This window comes from Staurois parvus, unplaced genomic scaffold (assembly GCF_062004578.1).
Source record: "Staurois parvus isolate SC_StPar_1 unplaced genomic scaffold, SC_StPar_1.0 ptg002713l, whole genome shotgun sequence".
NCBI classification, from domain to species: Eukaryota; Metazoa; Chordata; class Amphibia; order Anura; family Ranidae; genus Staurois; species Staurois parvus.
The window spans coordinates 82,463-101,846 of record NW_028320509.1 but is presented as its reverse complement, the minus strand read 5'-3'; the positions used below and the strand labels follow the sequence as shown (position 1 = coordinate 101,846).

The 19,384-nt window shown below is 46.1% G+C and overlaps 1 protein-coding gene across 1 annotated transcript in view; it reads right to left on the bottom strand.

The window, feature by feature from the left end:
* LOC149429406 (uncharacterized) overlaps positions 1-19,384 on the bottom strand; it is a gene marked incomplete at its 3' end in the record, with an annotated part of 129,466 nt that overhangs the window by 27,780 nt on the left and 82,302 nt on the right. The window contains exons 10-13 of the mRNA XM_089666445.1: positions 15,151-15,272; positions 10,799-10,921; positions 6,150-6,337; positions 1,531-1,675 (exon numbers count right to left, since the gene is read on the bottom strand). Of these exons, the coding sequence (XP_089522571.1) occupies positions 1,531-1,675; positions 6,150-6,337; positions 10,799-10,921; positions 15,151-15,272 (578 nt within the window). The remainder of the gene's footprint in view (positions 1-1,530; positions 1,676-6,149; positions 6,338-10,798; positions 10,922-15,150; positions 15,273-19,384) is intronic.

Sequence of the window (19,384 nt, the reverse complement as noted above, 5' to 3'; positions counted from 1 at the left end):
CTCAATGAGGTGGAGATCAGGTGATTGGCTCGGCCATTGCAGAATATTCCACTCATTTTCTTTCAGAAGCTCCTGGGTTGCTTTTTCAGTGTGTTTTGGATCATCGTCCATCTGTACTGTGAAGCGCCGTCCAATCTCCTTTGCTGCATTTGGCTGAATCTGGGCTGACAGTATATCTGTAAACACGGCAGAATTCATCCGGCTGCTTCTGTCGCATCAATCAACACCAATGACCCAGTGCCACTGGAAGCCATGCATGCCCATGCCATCACCCTGCCGCCTCTATGTTGTACAGATGACGTTGTGTGCTTTGGATCATGAGCTGTTCCAAGCCTTCTCCACACATTTTTCTTCCCATCATTCTGGTACAGATTCATCTTAGTTTCATACATCCAAATAATGCTTTTCCAGAACTGGTCTGGATTTTATAGATGTTTTTTGGCAAAGTCTAATCTGGCTTTTCAATTCTTCAGGCTTATGAATGGTTTGCACCTTGTGGGGAACCCTCTGTATTTGCTCTCGTGAAGTCTTCTCTTGATTGTAGACTGACAATGATACGCCCACCTCCTGGAGAGTGTCCTTCACTTGTCTGAATGTTGTGAATGGGTTTTTCTTTACCATAGAGAGGATCCTGCGATCATCCACCACTGTTGTCTTCCGTGGACCTCCATGCCTTTTTATGTTGCTGAGCTCACCAGTGCGTTCTTCTTTCCTCAGAATGTACCAAACTGTTGATTTGGCCTCCTAATGTTGCTGTGATCTCTCTGATGGATTTGCTTAATTTTTGAAGCCCGTTTTTGAGGCCTGTTTCACTTGCATGGACGGCTCCTTTGAACGCATGATGGAGGTTCACAGCAATAGATTCCAAATGCAAATCCCACACTTATAATCAACTCCAGACCTTCTACCTGCTTAATTGATGAAGAAATAATGAAGGAGTAGCCCACACCTGGCCATGGAACAGCTTTTGATTCAATTGTCCAATTACTTTTGCTCCCTTGAAAAAGGGAGGATGGCTACTCTTAAGAGCTGTAATTCCTAAACCCTTCCTCCAATTTGGATGTACATACCCTCAAATTACACCTGAGAGTGAGCACTGTCTGCCCATATCCATTATAGAACTAGAGCTGGAATATGTATATGCAGGGAGAATAAACAGCCAGATCGCTGCTCTGTATACAGAGTCCTGTGTGTCTGGAAAGCCAATCAGCCGGTCTCAGGCACCAAGCATTGGCCAGGACCTGACCACAAAATTCCAAGTAGGTAAATATGAAATAAACAGTGATAGACGCCAATTATTTTGGTTAGTTTCAAGTTATTTCAGAGAATACGGGGGTGGATGGGTTCTTTTTTTGTACAAGGGTGACATAAGCACATGTGTAGTTCTGGCTCCAGGACATGCAGTTGGGTGAGCTGAGCTACTGTAAATGTTATCCATGCTCCATTGGGTTGTTTTTTAGCTGTATGGTAGACTCTTAGAACTAATGTGTACCAATCTAGACCAGGGCGTTACTGACTGCTTTTCCCCACCTTGAGTTTTGAGCTTGGGTTCAGCATGATGTACTTGATGGCACTTTGAATATTTTCAGTCCATGACGCCAGCCAGGTGACGGTGTTATCAAAGCGCACTTCCTTCCACTTGTGGCCAGGAGGGGGCTCAGGAATCGTCGAGTCTCTGGGAAGAAAATGATTTCACCATTGGATTAGTATTATACAGGATTTATGGCGCCAACAGTTTGCTCAGCACTTTACAATATAACGGGAGACAATACAGCAACAATACAGTTCAATACAAGAGGGATAGGAGGGCCCTGATCCTGGGAGCTTACAATCTAAGTAATAATTATACCTCTATCTCTGGAAACCGTAAAAAAAAAAAACTAACTGGTGGGGTAGCAGATACAGACCATAGCGGAGGTCAGCAACCAGTAGATCTTGGGGTGGCTGACACACCATCCCAGAGCATCAGAGTGCATTGCAGAGGAACTACTTGTAAAGTTGGAGCTGTAGTGGGGAACAAGAGCCACATAAGCTGATGTCTCCTTTGCAGTGCTGGCTCCAACTCCTTGTCATGGTTGGTGGGTGTAGTACCAGTCAAGTATGACCCATTCCAGTGAAGGAACTGCTTGTAAAGTTGGAGCTGTAGTAGGGAACAAGAAACGCATAAGCTGATGTCTCCTTTGCAGTGCTGACTCCAACGCCCTGTCTTGGTTGGTGGGTGTAGTACCAGTCAAGTATGATCCATTCCAGTGAAGGAACTGCTTGTAAAGTTGGAGCTGTAGTAGGGAGCAAGAAACGCATACGTTTTTGTCTCCTTTGCAGTGCTGGCTCCAACGCCGGTGTGGGGAACATCCCTGAAGAGATCCCATGCTGACAGGAGAGTGGGCATGTGCAGGATATACCATGTATACCATGGTGGCAGATGCGCCATATTCTCAGCAGTAGAATTTGAAATCCCTGTCGGTTTCTCTCCTCACCTTGTAGGGATCACAGTTAGGGCTGGAGGGCTTTTGACTGATCAGCGCCATCCATGTGACAGTGCTGACCATTCAAAATCCCTCCAGCCCGAACTGTCATCCCTGCAAGAAGTGGCGGGGGATTTAAAATCTCTCCCCCCCCCCCCCGCTTTCTCTCCTCTTCTACACTGTGGGAAGCCTCCCTGCACCGCTCCCGTGTGAACTCAGGCTATGACAAGCCCAGGTTCACACAGGAGCAGTGGGGAGACCGCATGCGATTTGGACAGGAATCGCATGCTATTCTTTGCGGTGCAATTTGCTTCCATACATTTTGCAAAGTATTGTTACTCATACTCGCCGATAAGGGAAAAAAAAGGAAGGAGGGTATCAGTACATCCCTACTCCACACCAAATTGGTCAAACTATGGACTTGGCTTTGTACCCGGGGCACAGTCATGGTGGAACAGGAAACAGTCCTCACCAAACGGTTACTACAAGTTTGGAAGAGCATCATTTTCTACAATGTTACTTTGGCTGCAGATGTAATAACAGTACGGGAACACCAAAATGCAATAGTTTAGAGGGAGGATCTTCATACTTCTGACCAGAAACTTTTTTTTTTTTTTCCTACAGGACACTTCCACCCACTTCCTGCCTAGGACAATTTTCAGCTTTCACACTGTACCCATATGAAATTTTTATCATTTTTTGTGCTTTCTTTTCGTGGTATTTAATCACCTCGGAGTTTTTTACTTTTTGCTAAACAAACCAAAAACTGAAAATTTGGAAAAAAAGTTTTAGCTTTGGTTATAAAATTTTGTAAATGAGTAATTTTTCTCCTTCACTGATGTGCGCTAATGAGGCTGCACTGATTGTCATTGACAGGCATCACTGATTGGCACTGAAAGGCAGTACTCATATGGCACTGATAGCTAGCACTGACTGGTACTGTTAGGCAGCACTGACTGGAACTGTTAGGCGGCACTAAAAGGCAGCTCAGATGGGCACTGATATGTGGTATTTTTGTGCACTGCTACGTGGCATTGATGGACACTGACAGGTGGCACTGATAGGGCTACACTGATCATCAGTGCCCTGATGATCAGTGTAGATGTCCCCTCTGAAGAAGGCAGATTTCCGGCTCTCCTCTCGACTGTCAGCGTGACAGTTTGGGAGGAGAGGAATGCCGATAGCCGGCATTTCCTTATTTACATGTGATCAGCTGTGATTGGACACAGCTGATCACATGACAGAGCCGTCATCGGCTCTTTCCGCTGATCGGTGATCTTCTGTGTCCCAGCGCACGACCAATCGCCATGCTGTGAGCCCCAGGGGGCGCACACGCGTGGTTAGAGTGAGAGAACGTCATGTGACATCCTCCCAGAACAAGAGAACCGCCTTGCGCCCATCATTTCCTTGTATAGCGGGCGGGAGGCGGTTAATAATACAGAGACAATTAGAGAATTTAATTTGAAGCAAAAATGTGTATCTGTTTATGTGAGAGTCTAAAAGAAGCTTTAAAGCTCTCAAAGCTTATACATGAAAAAGGCTATTAAAAGAGAACACTGACAAAACTTTCTACATTCTCTACCTGTGTAATAGTGAAAGCGAGAAACTTAAAACCAAAAACATTTTTAAAATTCTATTTTTTTTTTTTGCTGCATCGAGAGAAAAAAAAAAAAACTATTCGCACATGGCAGGTGATGGTCTCCCTTCGTGGAGTTGGCATTGCTGAGCTGCATAGATTCAAATGCCATATGGGAAGGGACTGGAGTATGGGAAGGGACTGGCCTATGGGATGGGACTGGCCTATGGGAAGGGACTGGCCTATGGGAAGGGACTGGCCTATGGGAAGGGACTGGCCTATGGGAAGGGACTGGCCTATGGGAAGGGACTGGCCTATGGGAAGGGACTGGCCTATGGGAAGGGACTGGCCTATGGGAAGGGACTGGCGTATGGGAAGGGACTGGAACACGGGAAGGGACTGGACTATGGGAAGGGACTGGAACACGGGAAGGGACTGGACTATGGTAAGGAGCAGAATACAGGAAGGGACTGGACTATGGTAAGGAGCAGAATACGGGAAGGGACTGGACTATGGTAAGGAGCAGAATACGGGAAGGGACTGGGCTATGGTAAGGAGCAGAATACGGGAAGGGACTGGGCTATGGTAAGGAGCAGAATACGGGAAGGGACTGGGCTATGGTAAGGAGCAGAATACGGGAAGGGACTGGGCTATGGTAAGGAGCAGAATACGGGAAGGGACTGGGCTATGGTAAGGAGCAGAATACGGGAAGGGACTGGGCTATGGTAAGGAGCAGAATACGGGAAGGGACTGGGCTATGGTAAGGAGCAGAATACGGGAAAGGGACTGGACTATGGTAAGGAGCAGAATACGGGAAGGGACTGGACTATGGTAAGGAGCAGAATACGGGAAGGGACTGGACTATGGTAAGGAGCAGAATACGGGAAGGGACTGGACTATGGTAAGGAGCAGAATACGGGAAGGGACTGGGCTATGGTAAGGAGCAGAATACGGGAAGGGACTGGGCTATGGTAAGGAGCAGAATACGGGAAGGGACTGGGCTATGGTAAGGAGCAGAATACGGGAAGGGACTGGGCTATGGTAAGGAGCAGAATACGGGAAGGGACTGGGCTATGGTAAGGAGCAGAATACGGGAAGGGACTGGACTATGGTAAGGAGCAGAATACGGGAAGGGACTGGACTATGGTATGGAGCAGAATACGGGAAGGGACTGGACTATGGTAAGGAGCAGAATACGGGAAGGGACTGGACTATGGTAAGGAGCAGAATACGGGAAGGGACTGGACTATGGTAAGGAGCAGAATACGGGAAGGGACTGGGCTATGGTAAGGAGCAGAATACGGGAAGGGACTGGGCTATGGTAAGGAGCAGAATACGGGAAGGGACTGGGCTATGGTAAGGAGCAGAATACGGGAAAGGGACTGGACTATGGTAAGGAGCAGAATACGGGAAGGGACTGGACTATGGTAAGGAGCAGAATACGGGAAGGGACTGGGCTATGGTAAGGAGCAGAATACGGGAAGGGACTGGGCTATGGTAAGGAGCAGAATACGGGAAAGGGACTGGACTATGGTAAGGAGCAGAATACGGGAAGGGACTGGACTATGGTAAGGAGCAGAATACGGGAAGGGACTGGGCTATGGTAAGGAGCAGAATACGGGAAGGGACTGGGCTATGGTAAGGAGCAGAATACGGGAAGGGACTGGGCTATGGTAAGGAGCAGAATACGGGAAGGGACTGGACTATGGTAAGGAGCAGAATACGGGAAGGGACTGGACTATGGTAAGGAGCAGAATACGGGAAGGGACTGGACTATGGTATGGAGCAGAATACGGGAAGGGACTGGACTATGGTAAGGAGCAGAATACGGGAAGGGACTGGACTATGGTAAGGGGCAGAATACGGGAAGGGACTGGACTATGGTAAGGGGCAGAATACGGGAAGGGACTGGACTATGGTATGGAGCAGAATACGGGAAGGGACTGGACTATGGTAAGGAGCAGAATACGGGAAGGGACTGGCGTATGGGAAGGGACTGGACTATGGTAAGGAACAGAATACGGGAAGGGACTGGGCTATGGTAAGGAGCAGAATACGGGAAGGGACTGGACTATGGGAAGGAGCAGAATACAGTAGCGCTCACTCACTTGCTGCAGTTTATAATGACGTCTTCTGGCCTTATTCTCATTTTTAACATTCCCATTTTTGGGTGGTCACCGCGGCCACGGAACAGACCTGGTGGTTCAGTTTTAAAGTTGCCAATTTTTTCCCGATGCCCGTCCAGTATGCAGTAACCATACTCCTCTTGAAGCTTACTGGCCTCCTCCTTTAATTTCTAATGTGCAAAAAAAAAAAAGTCACTGCCACAGCTACATAATGTTCTACTCCTACACAAATAAAAAATGTTTACCCATTTCATATACTGTACAAAGAACATTTTAAATATACACATACACTCACCGGCTACTTTATTAGGTACACCTTGCTAGTTGCTAAGAAAACCTCCCCCACACCATGACACCACACCATGACACCACCACCACCAGCCTGAACCATTGATACAAGGCAGGATGGATCCACCACACCATGAAACCACCAGCTTGAACCATTGATAAAAGGCAGGATGGATCCACCACACCATGACACCACCACCACCAGCCTGAACCATTGATACAAGACAGGATGGATCCACCACACCATGACACCACCATCCTGAACCGTTGATACAAGGCAGGATGGATCCACCACACCATGACACCACCATCCTGAACCGTTGATACAAGGCAGGATGGATCCACCACACCATGACACCACCATCCTGAACCATTGATACAAGGCAGGATGGATCCACCACACCATGACACCACCAGCCTGAACCGTTGATACAAGGCAGGATGGATCCACCACACCATGACCCTACCATCTGAATGTCACAGCAACCACTCATCCCATTCTCTTCTGACATCAAGGCATTTTCTTCCACACAGCTGCCTCTCGCTGGATATTTTCTCTTTTTAGGACCATTCTCTGTAAACCAGTGGTTCTCAACCTGTGGGTCGCGACCCCTTTGGGGGTCGAACGACCCTTTCACAGGGGTCCCCTAAGACCATCAGAAAACACATTTCCGATGTGTAAAGAGCAGCTACTGTGTAGAAAGCAGCTGCTGTGTTGAAAGCAGCAGTATTGGAGGTAAAACGACACTCATGAATTAGAATTACTGGGTAAATAATTTTATAGTTGGGGGTCACCACAACATGAGGAACTGTATAAAAGGGTCACGGCATTAGGAAGGTTGAGAACCACTGCTATAAACCCTAGAGATGGTTGTGTATGAAAATCCCAGTAGATCAGCAGTTTTTAAATACTGGCAGCAACAACCATGCCAAGTTCAAAGTCACTTAAATCCCCTTTCTTCCTCATTCTGGTGCTCAGTTTGAGTTTCAGCAAGTCGTCTTCACCACGTCTAGATGCCAAAATGCATTTAGTTGCTGCCATGTGGTTGGCTGATTAGCAATTTGTGTTACCAAGCAATTGAACAGGTGAACCTAATAAAAGGAGCGGTAAGCACATACACAGTTGTGGACAAAAATCTTGAACCCTGCATTTCTGGCAGATAACGCACTACTTAACCCAGAAAATTGTTTCAATGACAAATGTTTCAGCATTCTCGAGTTTATATTTATATAATAAAAGTGGAGAAACAAAAAGCCAAATCTGACACATTCCACACAAAACCTCCAAAAAATGGACTGGACAGAATTATTAGCACCCTCAATGCAATATTTGGTCGCATACCCCTTGGAAAAAATACCTGAAATCAATGGCTTCCTGTCACCATCAATGAGTTTCCTCCACCTCTCTACTGGAATTTTGGATCGCTCTTCTTCCTCCAACTGCTCCAGGTCTCTCAGATTGGAAGGGTTCCTTTCCCCAACTGATGTTCTGAGATCTCTCCACAGGAGCTCTATGGGATGGAGATCTGGGCTCATTGTTGGCCAGTTCAGTCCTCTCCAGCACTTTGTCTGAAACCATTTCTGGGGGCTTTTTGATGTGCGCTTTGAGTCATTGTCCTGCTGGAAGACCCATGACTTCTGACATTGGAGACCCAACTGTTTGACACTGGGCCCTACATTGCACCCCAGAATTCTTTGGTAGCCTTCAGATTTCATAATGCCATGCACACGGTCAAGACATCCAGTGCCTGAAGCAGCAAAGCAACCCCAAACCATCAGTGACCCCCCACTATGTGTGACTGGAGGGACTGGAGTCTTTTCTTTAAAGGCCTCATTGCTTTTTCTGAAAACAGTAGAATGATGGGCTTTACCCAAAAGGTGTAATTTTGTTTCATCTGTCCCCAGCACATTCTGCCAAAAGGATTTTGGCTTCCTCAGGTAAATTTTGGCAAACTCCAATCTGGCTTCCAATATGTTTCTATGTCAGCAGTGGGGTCCTCCTGGGTCTCCTACCATATTTCTGTGTCAGCAGTGGGGTCCTCCTGGGTCTCCTACCATATTTCTGTGTCAGCAGTGGGGTCCTCCTGGGTCTCCTACCATATTTCTGTGTCAGCAGTGGGGTCCTCCTGGGTCTCCTACCATATTTCTGTGTCAGCAGTGGGGTCCTCCTGGGTCTCCTACCATATTTCTGTGTGAGCAGTGGGGTCCTCCTGGGTCTCCTACAATAGCATCCCTTTTCATTCAGATGGCTACGTAGAGTGCGAGCGGACACAGGTGTACTCTCTGCCTGAAGGTCAGCTTGGATTTGTCTGGAAGTTAAAGAGGTTCTTTATCCACCATTCCAACAATCCTTTACTGCAATCTTTGATCAATTTTTCTGTATCTAGGGAGATTAGCTATAGTGCCAAGGGCTGTAAACTTTACAATGAAGTGCACAGTGAACACAGGAACATTAAGATCTCTGGAGATGGACTTGTAACCTTCAGATTGTCCGTGCTTTTCCACAATTTCTGTTCTCCAATCCTCAGACAATTCTTTGCTGCTCTCTTTCTCTTCTCCATGCTCCAAGTGGCACACAGACACACAACAGAAAAGTTTCATCCATTTTTCACCAATTTAACTGGGTGCCGGTGTGATTTCTATATTGTCAGCGCCTGGCATGTGAGTTTAACCCCTTGATGCCAACGTCACACAAATATGCGACGTCACAGAACTGGGCTTTTTTCCGTGGGGTCCCATATTTGCGTGTCTGTCTTCCTGCTGGAAGCTCGCTCCCGGCACAAAGACCGGGGTGTTACTGAGAGCCCCGAGTCCCATTCTAACGATTGGGACTCCCGATTCCGGGTCACATGATCGTTGTGATAGTCTCTGATTGGCTATCACAGTGATCAGTCACTCTACAGCCCAGCCCCCTTGTTTCTTTTTTCTCTCTATGAATGGAGGAGAGAGATACATTGTATCTCTAACTTCTAGCATAGAGGAAAAAGAAATTTTTATTTATTACTTTTTTTTTTTTTACAAAGAGAAATAAATATTAAACAATAAAAAATAGAGAAAAATACCTAGATCAAGGTTTGATCTAGTTCAGTGCCAGGGAAAGTGTTTGGGTCAGGGTCAAAGGTCAGGATTATTATTATTTTTTTAAATTGGTATCAGTGTCAGTGTGTTTTAGGTAAACAAAATGCGCACTATTGATCTGGGCTGTACTCCGGGTACAAACAACAAATAACATCCACATATATGATATCGCTGCGATCATCAAGAGCTGGAAAATTTATTTTGGCTTGTTCTTTGGTGGTAGGTTATGGTAGAAACAAGAAACAGGGAAATTTAAAAAAATAATATTTTTTTCACTATTTTGGGCCAGTTTTCTTTGGATTAAAAAAAAAAAATAAAAATAAATCAGGAGACATCTATTACTACGGGTACATACAACAAATAATATACACATATATTGTATCGCTGTGATCAATAGCTGGAAAATGTATTTTGACTTGTTCTTTGGTGGTAGGTTATGGTAGTAACAAGAGAAACACAGCTAAATTTAAAAAAATGATTTTTTTTTTTTTTACTATTTTGGGCCAGTTTTTCTTTGATTAAAAATAAATAAATAAATAAATAAATAAATAAATCAGGGATGTATCCATTACCATTTACCCCCAAATGAAATCCCAATTTGTCCTGGAAAAAAAAAAAACGTCAATGCTGCAAAATTGTGCTTAGACATTAAGATTTGTTTCCCCCTCAGGTATGAAGGGGTTAATTACAAGTTACATGAGCATCACAACATTGGAAAGCAATTATTTGTTACCAATAACTAATAATTCTTGCCAATAATTTTGTCCGGTCCATTTTTGGGGTCTTGCGCAGAATGCGTCAGATTTGGCTGTAAACTGTAACAGACTCCACCCACCCCCAGAGGTGAACGCCCACACAGAATCCAGTGATTGAAGTAACATTACTGGCCATCCTATGGCATCAGGTCTGAGTATGGCTTCCAAGGTTTTACTACGCTTGTACCAGTCCTGATTGCTGTATTAGAAGACAGTGAAGAGTTGAAGAATCCAAAGTAAAATAATAAATTAGTTAAGAGCAATTTCTCCATAAGGGGTAAAAGGTCCATCACCTTAGGACACTAGCAAAAAAAAAAAAAAAAAAAAAAAAAAAAAAGAAAAGAGGACTCTTGGAGGGGAGTAAAGTTATAGGGGGGATACCCAGGTGGTGTGCCCTCAAAACCTATGCAAGTAACACCTAAAAGGTACCGGCCTATAACCCAGGGTCTATGGATACTCTGCCTGTGTCCTGTACTGTGCCACTGAAACCGACCTCCCTTCACATCTCACCTGTTTCTCCGCCTTGGGCAAGGCTTTCCTTTCCTCGTTCCGATCGAAGAAATACTTGTGGATCTCCGTGAAGTCACACTTATCCAAATGCTTAATGATCTTCCTCTCCTCTTTTGTCATTTCCTTTAAAGAAGGTGAACATCAAATGCTGGTGAGATGCAGATGTAATTATGTATACTTTCAATCCAGCAGTCATCTAGCTGGTCACATCATGGGGGTCCTTCCTATCCTCCTCTGGCGTGGGAGGTCCTTACTGTGGCGTGGGAGGTCCTTACTCCTGCACTGAATTGCATGCCTTTTATTATCTGAGTCCAGTATTACTGTGATATCCCTTCATGGGGGAAGGGGACAGTTCAGCATAGCCTGAACATAGCAAGTGGGTTGAGGGACTCTGACCATCAAACTGGTAGAGAAGGGTCAGCTAGTGCAGTGGTCTCCAAACTGTGGCCCTTTGCTTACTTTTATCTAGCCCTTGGAGCAATTCCTCCCACTGACACCAAAGATGGGGCACTATTCCTCCCACTGACACCAAAAATGGGGTACTATTCCTCTCCCTGGCACCAAAGATGGGGCACTATTCCTCCCACTGGCACCAATGATGGGGCACTATTCCTCCCACTGGCACCAATGATGGGGCACTATTCTTCCCACTGACACCAATGATGGGACACTATTCCTCCCACTGACACCAATGATGGGACACTATTCCTCCCACTGACACCAATGATGGGGCACTATTCCTCCCACTGACACCAATGATGGGGCACTATTCCTCCCACTGACACCAATGATGGGGCACTATTCCTCTCCCTGGCACCAAAGATGGGACACTATTCCTCCCACTGATACCAATGATGGGGCACTATTCCTCTCCCTGGCACCAAAGATGGGGCACTATTCCTCCCACTGGCACCAATGATGGGGCACTATTCCTCCCACTGACACCAATGATGGGGCACTATTCCTCCCACTGGCACCAATGATGGGACACTATTCCTCCCACTGACACCAAAGATGGGGCACTATTCCTTCCACTGACACCAAAGATGGGGAACTATTCCTCCCACTGACACCAATGATAGGGTACTATTCCTCCCACTGACACTAACGATGGGGTACTATTCCTCCCCCTGACACCAAAGATGGGGCACTATTCCTCCCACTGACACCAATGATGGGGCACTATTCCTCCCACTGATACCAATGATGGAGCACTATTCCTCCCACTGACACCAATGATGGGGCACTATTCCTCCCACTGACACCAATGATGGGACACTATTCCTCCCACTGACACCAATGATGGGGCACTATTCCTGCCACTGACACCAATGATGGGGCACTATTCCTCCCATTGACACCAATGATGGGACACTATTCCTCCCACTGACACCAATGATGGGGCACTATTCCTGCCACTGACACCAATGATGGGGCACTATTCCCCCCACTGATACCAATGATGGGGCACTATTCCTCCCACTGACACTAATGATGGGGCACTATTCCCCCCACTGATACCAATGATGGGGCACTATTCCTCCCACTGACACCAATGATGGGGCACTATTCCCCCCACTGATACCAATGATGGGGCACTATTCCTCCCACTGACACCAATGATGGGGCACTATTCCTCCCATTGACCCTGGGGGACAGAAAGTCCACATACAGCATCCCATACCAGCTGCTGTAGAGAACAATACACCTCAGATTCAAATGATGCTGGCTGAAGAATTCTGCCTGTCTACACATGGCATCAACACAGTGAACAAAGCTGGAACTTGAAGTTTTGCCATTAACAGGATCCTATCTACCTCTGCAGAGAGACATCTGGTTCCTCCCCAATGACTGATGTACACAACTGTGGCATTTTCAGAGACTTCCGCAGACCCAAATCACCCACTGGGTACTCAGGATGCATTCCTGGCCTTCACCATAAGTCCTCCAAAGACAAAAACAAATACACTTCTAGTTCCTGAACAAGATTCTTGCACTACCAAGCCAGACCAACCTGGTCCTTGGTGATAAATGATTCTGTCCAGAGACCAAATCGATTTGTCTTGGGAAAATGTTGAGTTAGAGAGGCCTGGCAAGGAATTGTGCAAATGGAACTGCCATGAAAGAAGCTACCATCAGGCACAAGACTAATGCCAAAGTGGAAAGCTGGTTCACTCCTGGACTGGTAAGTCTGAATCAGAGACCAGAGAGTCAGAAGTTTCCCTGTGAAAGAAACAAACACTCTGATCTCAGCTGTGTCCAGGACAATAATCAAGTAAATCAAACAATGAGCTTGAAGCATCCTTGATGTCCACAGAAGCCAGAAAGTCTACCCAGTGAAGAGAGGAAGTAGAAGACTTGGCTGATTCTATGTAGGGTGTCTGGCTCAGAATGAAGGCATGTCCCCTTTAATTTTGGGAACAGTAAACAGGCTGGGGTACCACCTCAGAAACCGTTCTGCCACAGGAACTGGATGACAACACCTTGATCCAGAAGACCAGAGAGGGTTCAGTAGAGTTTTACTAAATCATAAATAAATGGTGTAGCGCTCAAGAATGATTAAATATTAATATATGAATATCATAACGCATATAAAATTATATAAAACTATTGCGTCACCACGTCACCTACGCGTTGCGTCACGGCACACGTGACTTCATCAGGGACCCTAAATTGTCCCCTGTATGTGTATGTATGAATGTGAGTTAGAGACCTTAGATTGTACGCCCCTTGAGGGTTAGGGACTGATGTGAATGTACAATATATATGTAAAGTGCTGCGTAAATTGACAGCACTATATAAGTACCTGAAATAAATACTCTTAGCAGCTTTTACGAGGCTAAAGTAAGCATGGGTAAAAGCAAGAGGCCGATTCGCTAGTTTCAGAGTGGTGTAGTCTGCAAGGACTGAAATGGTCTTTACTTTGGGAGTGATTACAGCAGATGGACTAATTTATTTATTTCAGGTACTTATATAGTGCTGTCAATTTCCGCAGCACTTTACATATATATTGTACATTCACATCACTCCCTAACCCTCGAGGGGCGTACAATCTAAGGTCCCTAACCCTCAAGGGGCATACAATCTAAGGTCCCTAACCCTCGAGGGGCGTACAATCTAAGGTCCCTAACCCTCAAGGGGCATACAATCTAAGGTCCCTAACTCACATTCATACATACACATACTAGGGACAATTTAGATAGGAGCCAATGAACCTACCAGCATGTCTTTGAAGTGTGTGAGGAAACCGGAGTACCCGGAGGAAACCCACGCAAGCACAGGGAGATCATGCAAACTCCAGGCAGGTGGTGCCATGGTTGGGATTCGAACCAACGACCCTAGTACTGCCAGGCAGAAATGCTAACCATTTAGCCGCTGTTCTGCCCTCATAATGGATAAACTCCTCAAACATTGGAGTGACTCAATCTATGGATGATAGCACAAAAGTCTCTAAGGCAGCGGTTCTCAACCTGTGGGTCGCGACCCCTTTGGGGGTCAAACGACCCTTTCCCAGGGGTCGCCTAAGACCATCGGAAAACGCATATTTCCGATGGTCTTAGGAACCGAGACACCGCTCCTCTATCCGTCTCCAGGCGGGTTTGACCATACGAGAAAGAGGTCAGTGATGACACCTGACCCCTCTGGCCCAGCCTATCATCTCCCGCAACATCCGCCCCGCCCATTGTCTGCACTGCTCCCCCAATCATCACTGAGCGGTGACATCATCCCCAGTTCTAAATGCGGGGCGGGGCTTATCGGGATTAAACTAGAACTTGACCAACCAGACTCCTCCTCCTGTGTGTAGCTGGGGGTTTCTAGTGCTAGTCCAGTCCCAGGGAAGGTCTCAGTGGGTGTGTTGGGAATACCTGTCCTATGTGTACGAAGGCCTCATTTATAGGGGGGTTCCTCAGTGTACCCCTGTGTGAGGGCCATGGATCGTATAGAGAAGAAGGTTAAGAAAAGAAAATATAGTGAGGACTTTTTACAGTATGGTTTTACCTCAGTAATTACAGCAGGAATGGAGAAACCGCATATCAGATATTTACATTACGATTCATAATAGTAGCAAAATTACAGTTATGAAGTAGCACTGAAAATAGTTTTATGGTTGGGGGGTCACCACAACATGAGGAACTGTATTAAAGGGTCGCGGCATTAGGAAGGTTGAGAACCACTGCTCTAAGGCCACAGGCAAATCAGTAGAGGGTGCAGACGCATGCTAGTGACCTCTGCAATTACTCAAATAACTGGGTGATTTGGGCAATGGTCTGCTGTGTCCCCAATGAACATTCTGGGGTAAAAAAAAAAAAAAAAAAAAAGATAAGCTCAGTCATCTTCTATGTGGTACTTACTGCCCTCCAGTCCCCAAAGAAATTCTTCTGGAATGCCTCTTTGGTGGTGTATTCATGATCCAGCATTTTGCCATAGAAAGTGGCTACTTCCTCAGCCGCCAAACTAAGCTTCATCGGTTCTCCTAAAATACATTGAAAAGGCTAAACGATTGGAATGACCAGATAAAGCAGTTGCAGGCTATGTTTGTTATACAGCACCTGGATTTCCACCCTGACCCTGTGTATTTATTAGCATCTAACATGATGCAGTTCTAGGTTTGCTACCTGTATAACCACTATATGGTCAAAGGTTTGTGGACATCTGCCCATCGCACTTGTCAGATATCGAATTCCAAAACCATGGTGTGACGGGAGTCACTTTGGGTGGGGGGCCCATGGAACACAGCTCACGGAGAGGTGTCTCAGCTCCCCATATCCCTCTTATGTGCAAGTCACCCTGTGTCTCTTAGGGGTACAGGGTGACTAATGGACGCTGAGAATGCGGTTGGAATGACTTCAGATGTGACAGTAATATTTATCAGCTATATGAAGCTCACATATCAGACTGGATGTCGCTCCACTTCCTTAAACTGAATCTCTCCAAAACCGAGTTTCTTGTCTTCCCCCCCGCCCGGACACCACCCCCCATTGACTTCTCCATCACATCCAACAACGCCACCATCAAACCCGCCCCGCAGGCCAGGGTACTTGGTGTCATTCTGGACTCCAACCTATCCTTCCAGCCCCAAGTCCAATCTTTAACAAACTCGTGCAGACTCCACCTCCGCAACATGCAGACTCCACCTCCGCAACATCACCAAAATCCTCACGTTCCTAACCCCAGAAACCACTAAACAGCTCATCCACTCCCTCATCATATCACGACTCGACTACTGCAACTCCCTCCTCACTGGCCTGCCTCGCCGCTGGCTATCCCCGCTTCAGTCCATCCTGAATACGGCTGCCAAGCTCATTCACCTTTCCAACCGCTCCGTTTCCGCCACCCCCCTCTGCCAATCCCTCCACTGGCCTCCATTCAGTGTCCTCCACCCCCCTCTGCCAATCCCTCCACTGACCTCCACCCCCCTCTGCCAATCCCTCCACTGGCCTCCACTCAGTGTCCTCCACCCTCCTCTGCCAATCCCTCCACTGGCTTCCGATTGCGCAACGGATCAAATTCAAAATCCTAACACTGACGTACAAAGCCGTCCACCATACTGCCCTGAACTACATCACTGACCTAATATCCAAGTACCACCCAACACGCACACTCCGCTCCTCACAAGACCTCCTTCTCTCTAGTTCCCTGGTCTCCTCCTCCCATGCCCGCCTCCAGGACTTCTCCAGGGTGTCACCCATCCTCTGGAACTCCCTGCCCCAACCCATCAGATTATCACCTACTCTCCTCTCCTTTAGGCGCACCATGAAAACCCACCTCTTCAGGGAAGCCTACCCCACCCCCTGCTAACCTACCGACCTCCTCCACTCTTCCTACCACTCCATCCCCCACAGCTATCTCCTCCTGTGCCACCATCCCCTCCCTCCTAGATTGTAAGCTCCAAGGAGCAGGGCCCTCGATCCCCTCATGTCTTGCATTGTATTGGTATTGTTCTGTCACATGTTCTGTCCTCCTTTGTAATGTACAGCGCTGAGCGAACTATTGGCGCTTTATAAATACTGTATAATAATAATAATTCCTGGTTGTTGATTCTGAACTAGACATGTGAATTGAAGGAGCGGGACTGTCTGCTCTTTAGTGAGATCCTAATTCATCCAACCATTGTCTAGGTGTGAATTTAGAGTGTTAAGTCTATTTCTGTATATAGCTGCCTTTGCATACGATCATGTGATCAGTCTCAGTGTGTATTGTATGATCATGTGATCAGTCTCAGTGTGTATTGTATGATCATGTGATCAGTCTCAGTGTGTATTGTATGATCATGTGATCAGTCTCAGTGTGTATTGTATGATCATGTGATCAGTCTCAGTGTGTATTGTATAAAAAGCCTGTTTGAGGTTAAAATAAAGGCGTCTATTTCCTGGTTTAATACAAGGCTGGTGTTGTCTAGTCTTGTATGGTCAGCGGTGGGGTCCATGGACGGTGTTTGGACAGGCAAGCGGGAGAGTAACGGAAATACCCTGGTGCAGTCGGGGTCCAGTTCCGGTACACATGACCATTAATTATAGGGTTAGCCACCACGTTGGTTGTTACAGCCTTCACTTTTCTGGGAAGGCATTCCATTAGATTTTGGAGAATCTGTAGGAATTTGTGCCCATTCAGCCAAAAGAGTATTTGTTACTTCAGTAAGGGATGTTTAGCAATTTGTATTTCAATTCATCCCAAAGGTACTCAAAGGGGTTGAGGGTCACGGTACTGTGCAGATCACCAGAGTTCCTCCACACCAAACTAGTCAAATCATATCTTTATGGAGCCGGCTTTGTACACACCGGCGCAGTTAATATGGAATGGAAAAGGTCCTTCCCCAAATTATTGTCATGCGGTGTAAATTTGTCAAAAATGTGTTTGTATGTTGTTGCACCCACAGTACTCATCACTGGAGAAACCTGAAAATCATTTTGAGGGGTGTCCACAAACGTTTGGCAATATAGTGTATAAAAACTGGAATAAGAAACAATAAGCAAACAGAGGGAACAATTCACTAAGCGGTATCTTACCGCATCCGAGTATGCGGTAAGATACCGCACAGAATTAAAAAAAAAAAAAAAAAAAAAAAAAAAAAAAAAACGGTATTCACAAAAAACGCTACTGAAATACGAGGTATTTTATTAAGGCATGTGGTATTTTAGAAGTGGAAATGTGCAATAATGTATCAGCTGCCAGCAGGGTTCCCCACTGACAGCTGAATGTAAAAAAACAAAAAAACCCAAAAAACAAAAAAAACCCAAAAAACAAAAAAAAGCTGGCACTTAAAAATGAAGCAAAAAAAAAAACCAAAAAAAAAAAAAAAAAAAAAAAAAACAGCCAGGGTACCCCCCACAGTCCTTACTGTCTGGTATGGATTTTGAGCAGGAACTCCCGAGCCAAAATTAAAAAAAATCCATGTCAGACCTTCATCTGAGCATACAGCCTGGGGGGAGGAAGAACGAGGCAAGCAAGCGCCCCCCCATTCCTGAACCATACCAGGCCACATACCCTCAACATGCCCCCAAAGCACCTTGTGGGGACAACCTTGCCTCTTCCCCACAACCCTGCAGGCGGGGGGGGGGGGGTTTATCGAAATCTGGAAGCCCCCTTTAACAAGGCGGCCCCCGGATCCCAGCCCCCCCCCATGTGAATAAGTATGTGGTACATGGTACCGCTTCTCATTCGCAAAAAAATACAGTGCTTTAAATAACTAAGGGGCGGGGCCACCCACTGACATCACCAGGTGGCCCTGCCCCATAGTTATTTAAGAAAGGTTATCAGGCCAGCAGAGCTGTCAGATGGTGGGAGCCTTTGTGGAGAGCGGAGCTTTTTTTTTTTTTTTCTCCTTTTCAGGGCAGGGGTAGCCACGGGCATTGTGATTGACGATGGAGCTACACAGGGGTGACATTTTTTAAATTTTTGGTTTTTTAATGCGACAACCTTTAGTGAAATGTCCGCAAAATACTTAAAGGATAACTTCACCTTTGCGCCTCTTCCGATGTGGGTTTCTGTGCTTAATGATATCATGCATATGGAGGAAATGCTGGCATTTGCCAATGATACCTATGATACACATAAGCCACTGTGGTCGGTTTGGCTCCATTTCTCCTCCTCCTCTTCTTTGACTCTCCGTGATATGTATTCCTGTCGTGCCTTGATGGAGGTGAGCCTTGGTCCCGATTCATTTTCTTTTCAGAAGGTCCACCTGTGTGGCCCCACGGCTCGCGGGATCACCCCCAGTGGGATACTGGTAGAGGACAGCCTTGGTTCTTGCCATTCTAGTCTCCCTCTCTACATCTGACTTCTCTTTTTCTGCAGTTTGGGTTTATACTCTTGGTAATACGGAGATCTCATTTTGTTTTACATCTTGCTGGGGATGCCTCCCTTTAACCTCCCTATCGGTCTGATTATGTCAGTATTTCTGTGCTGAAAGCGGTACATTTTTTTGCATGGAAACATGTTTTTTTATTGTAGGCTGTAATTTTTAGGAATAACTCACTGAAATCTGTCCGAACAAGAGTCTAGTAAACATCCCGGGAAAATCATAAATTATAATTTAATAAATAATCATAAAAAATATAATAAATGTAATTCAATAATATAATCAAA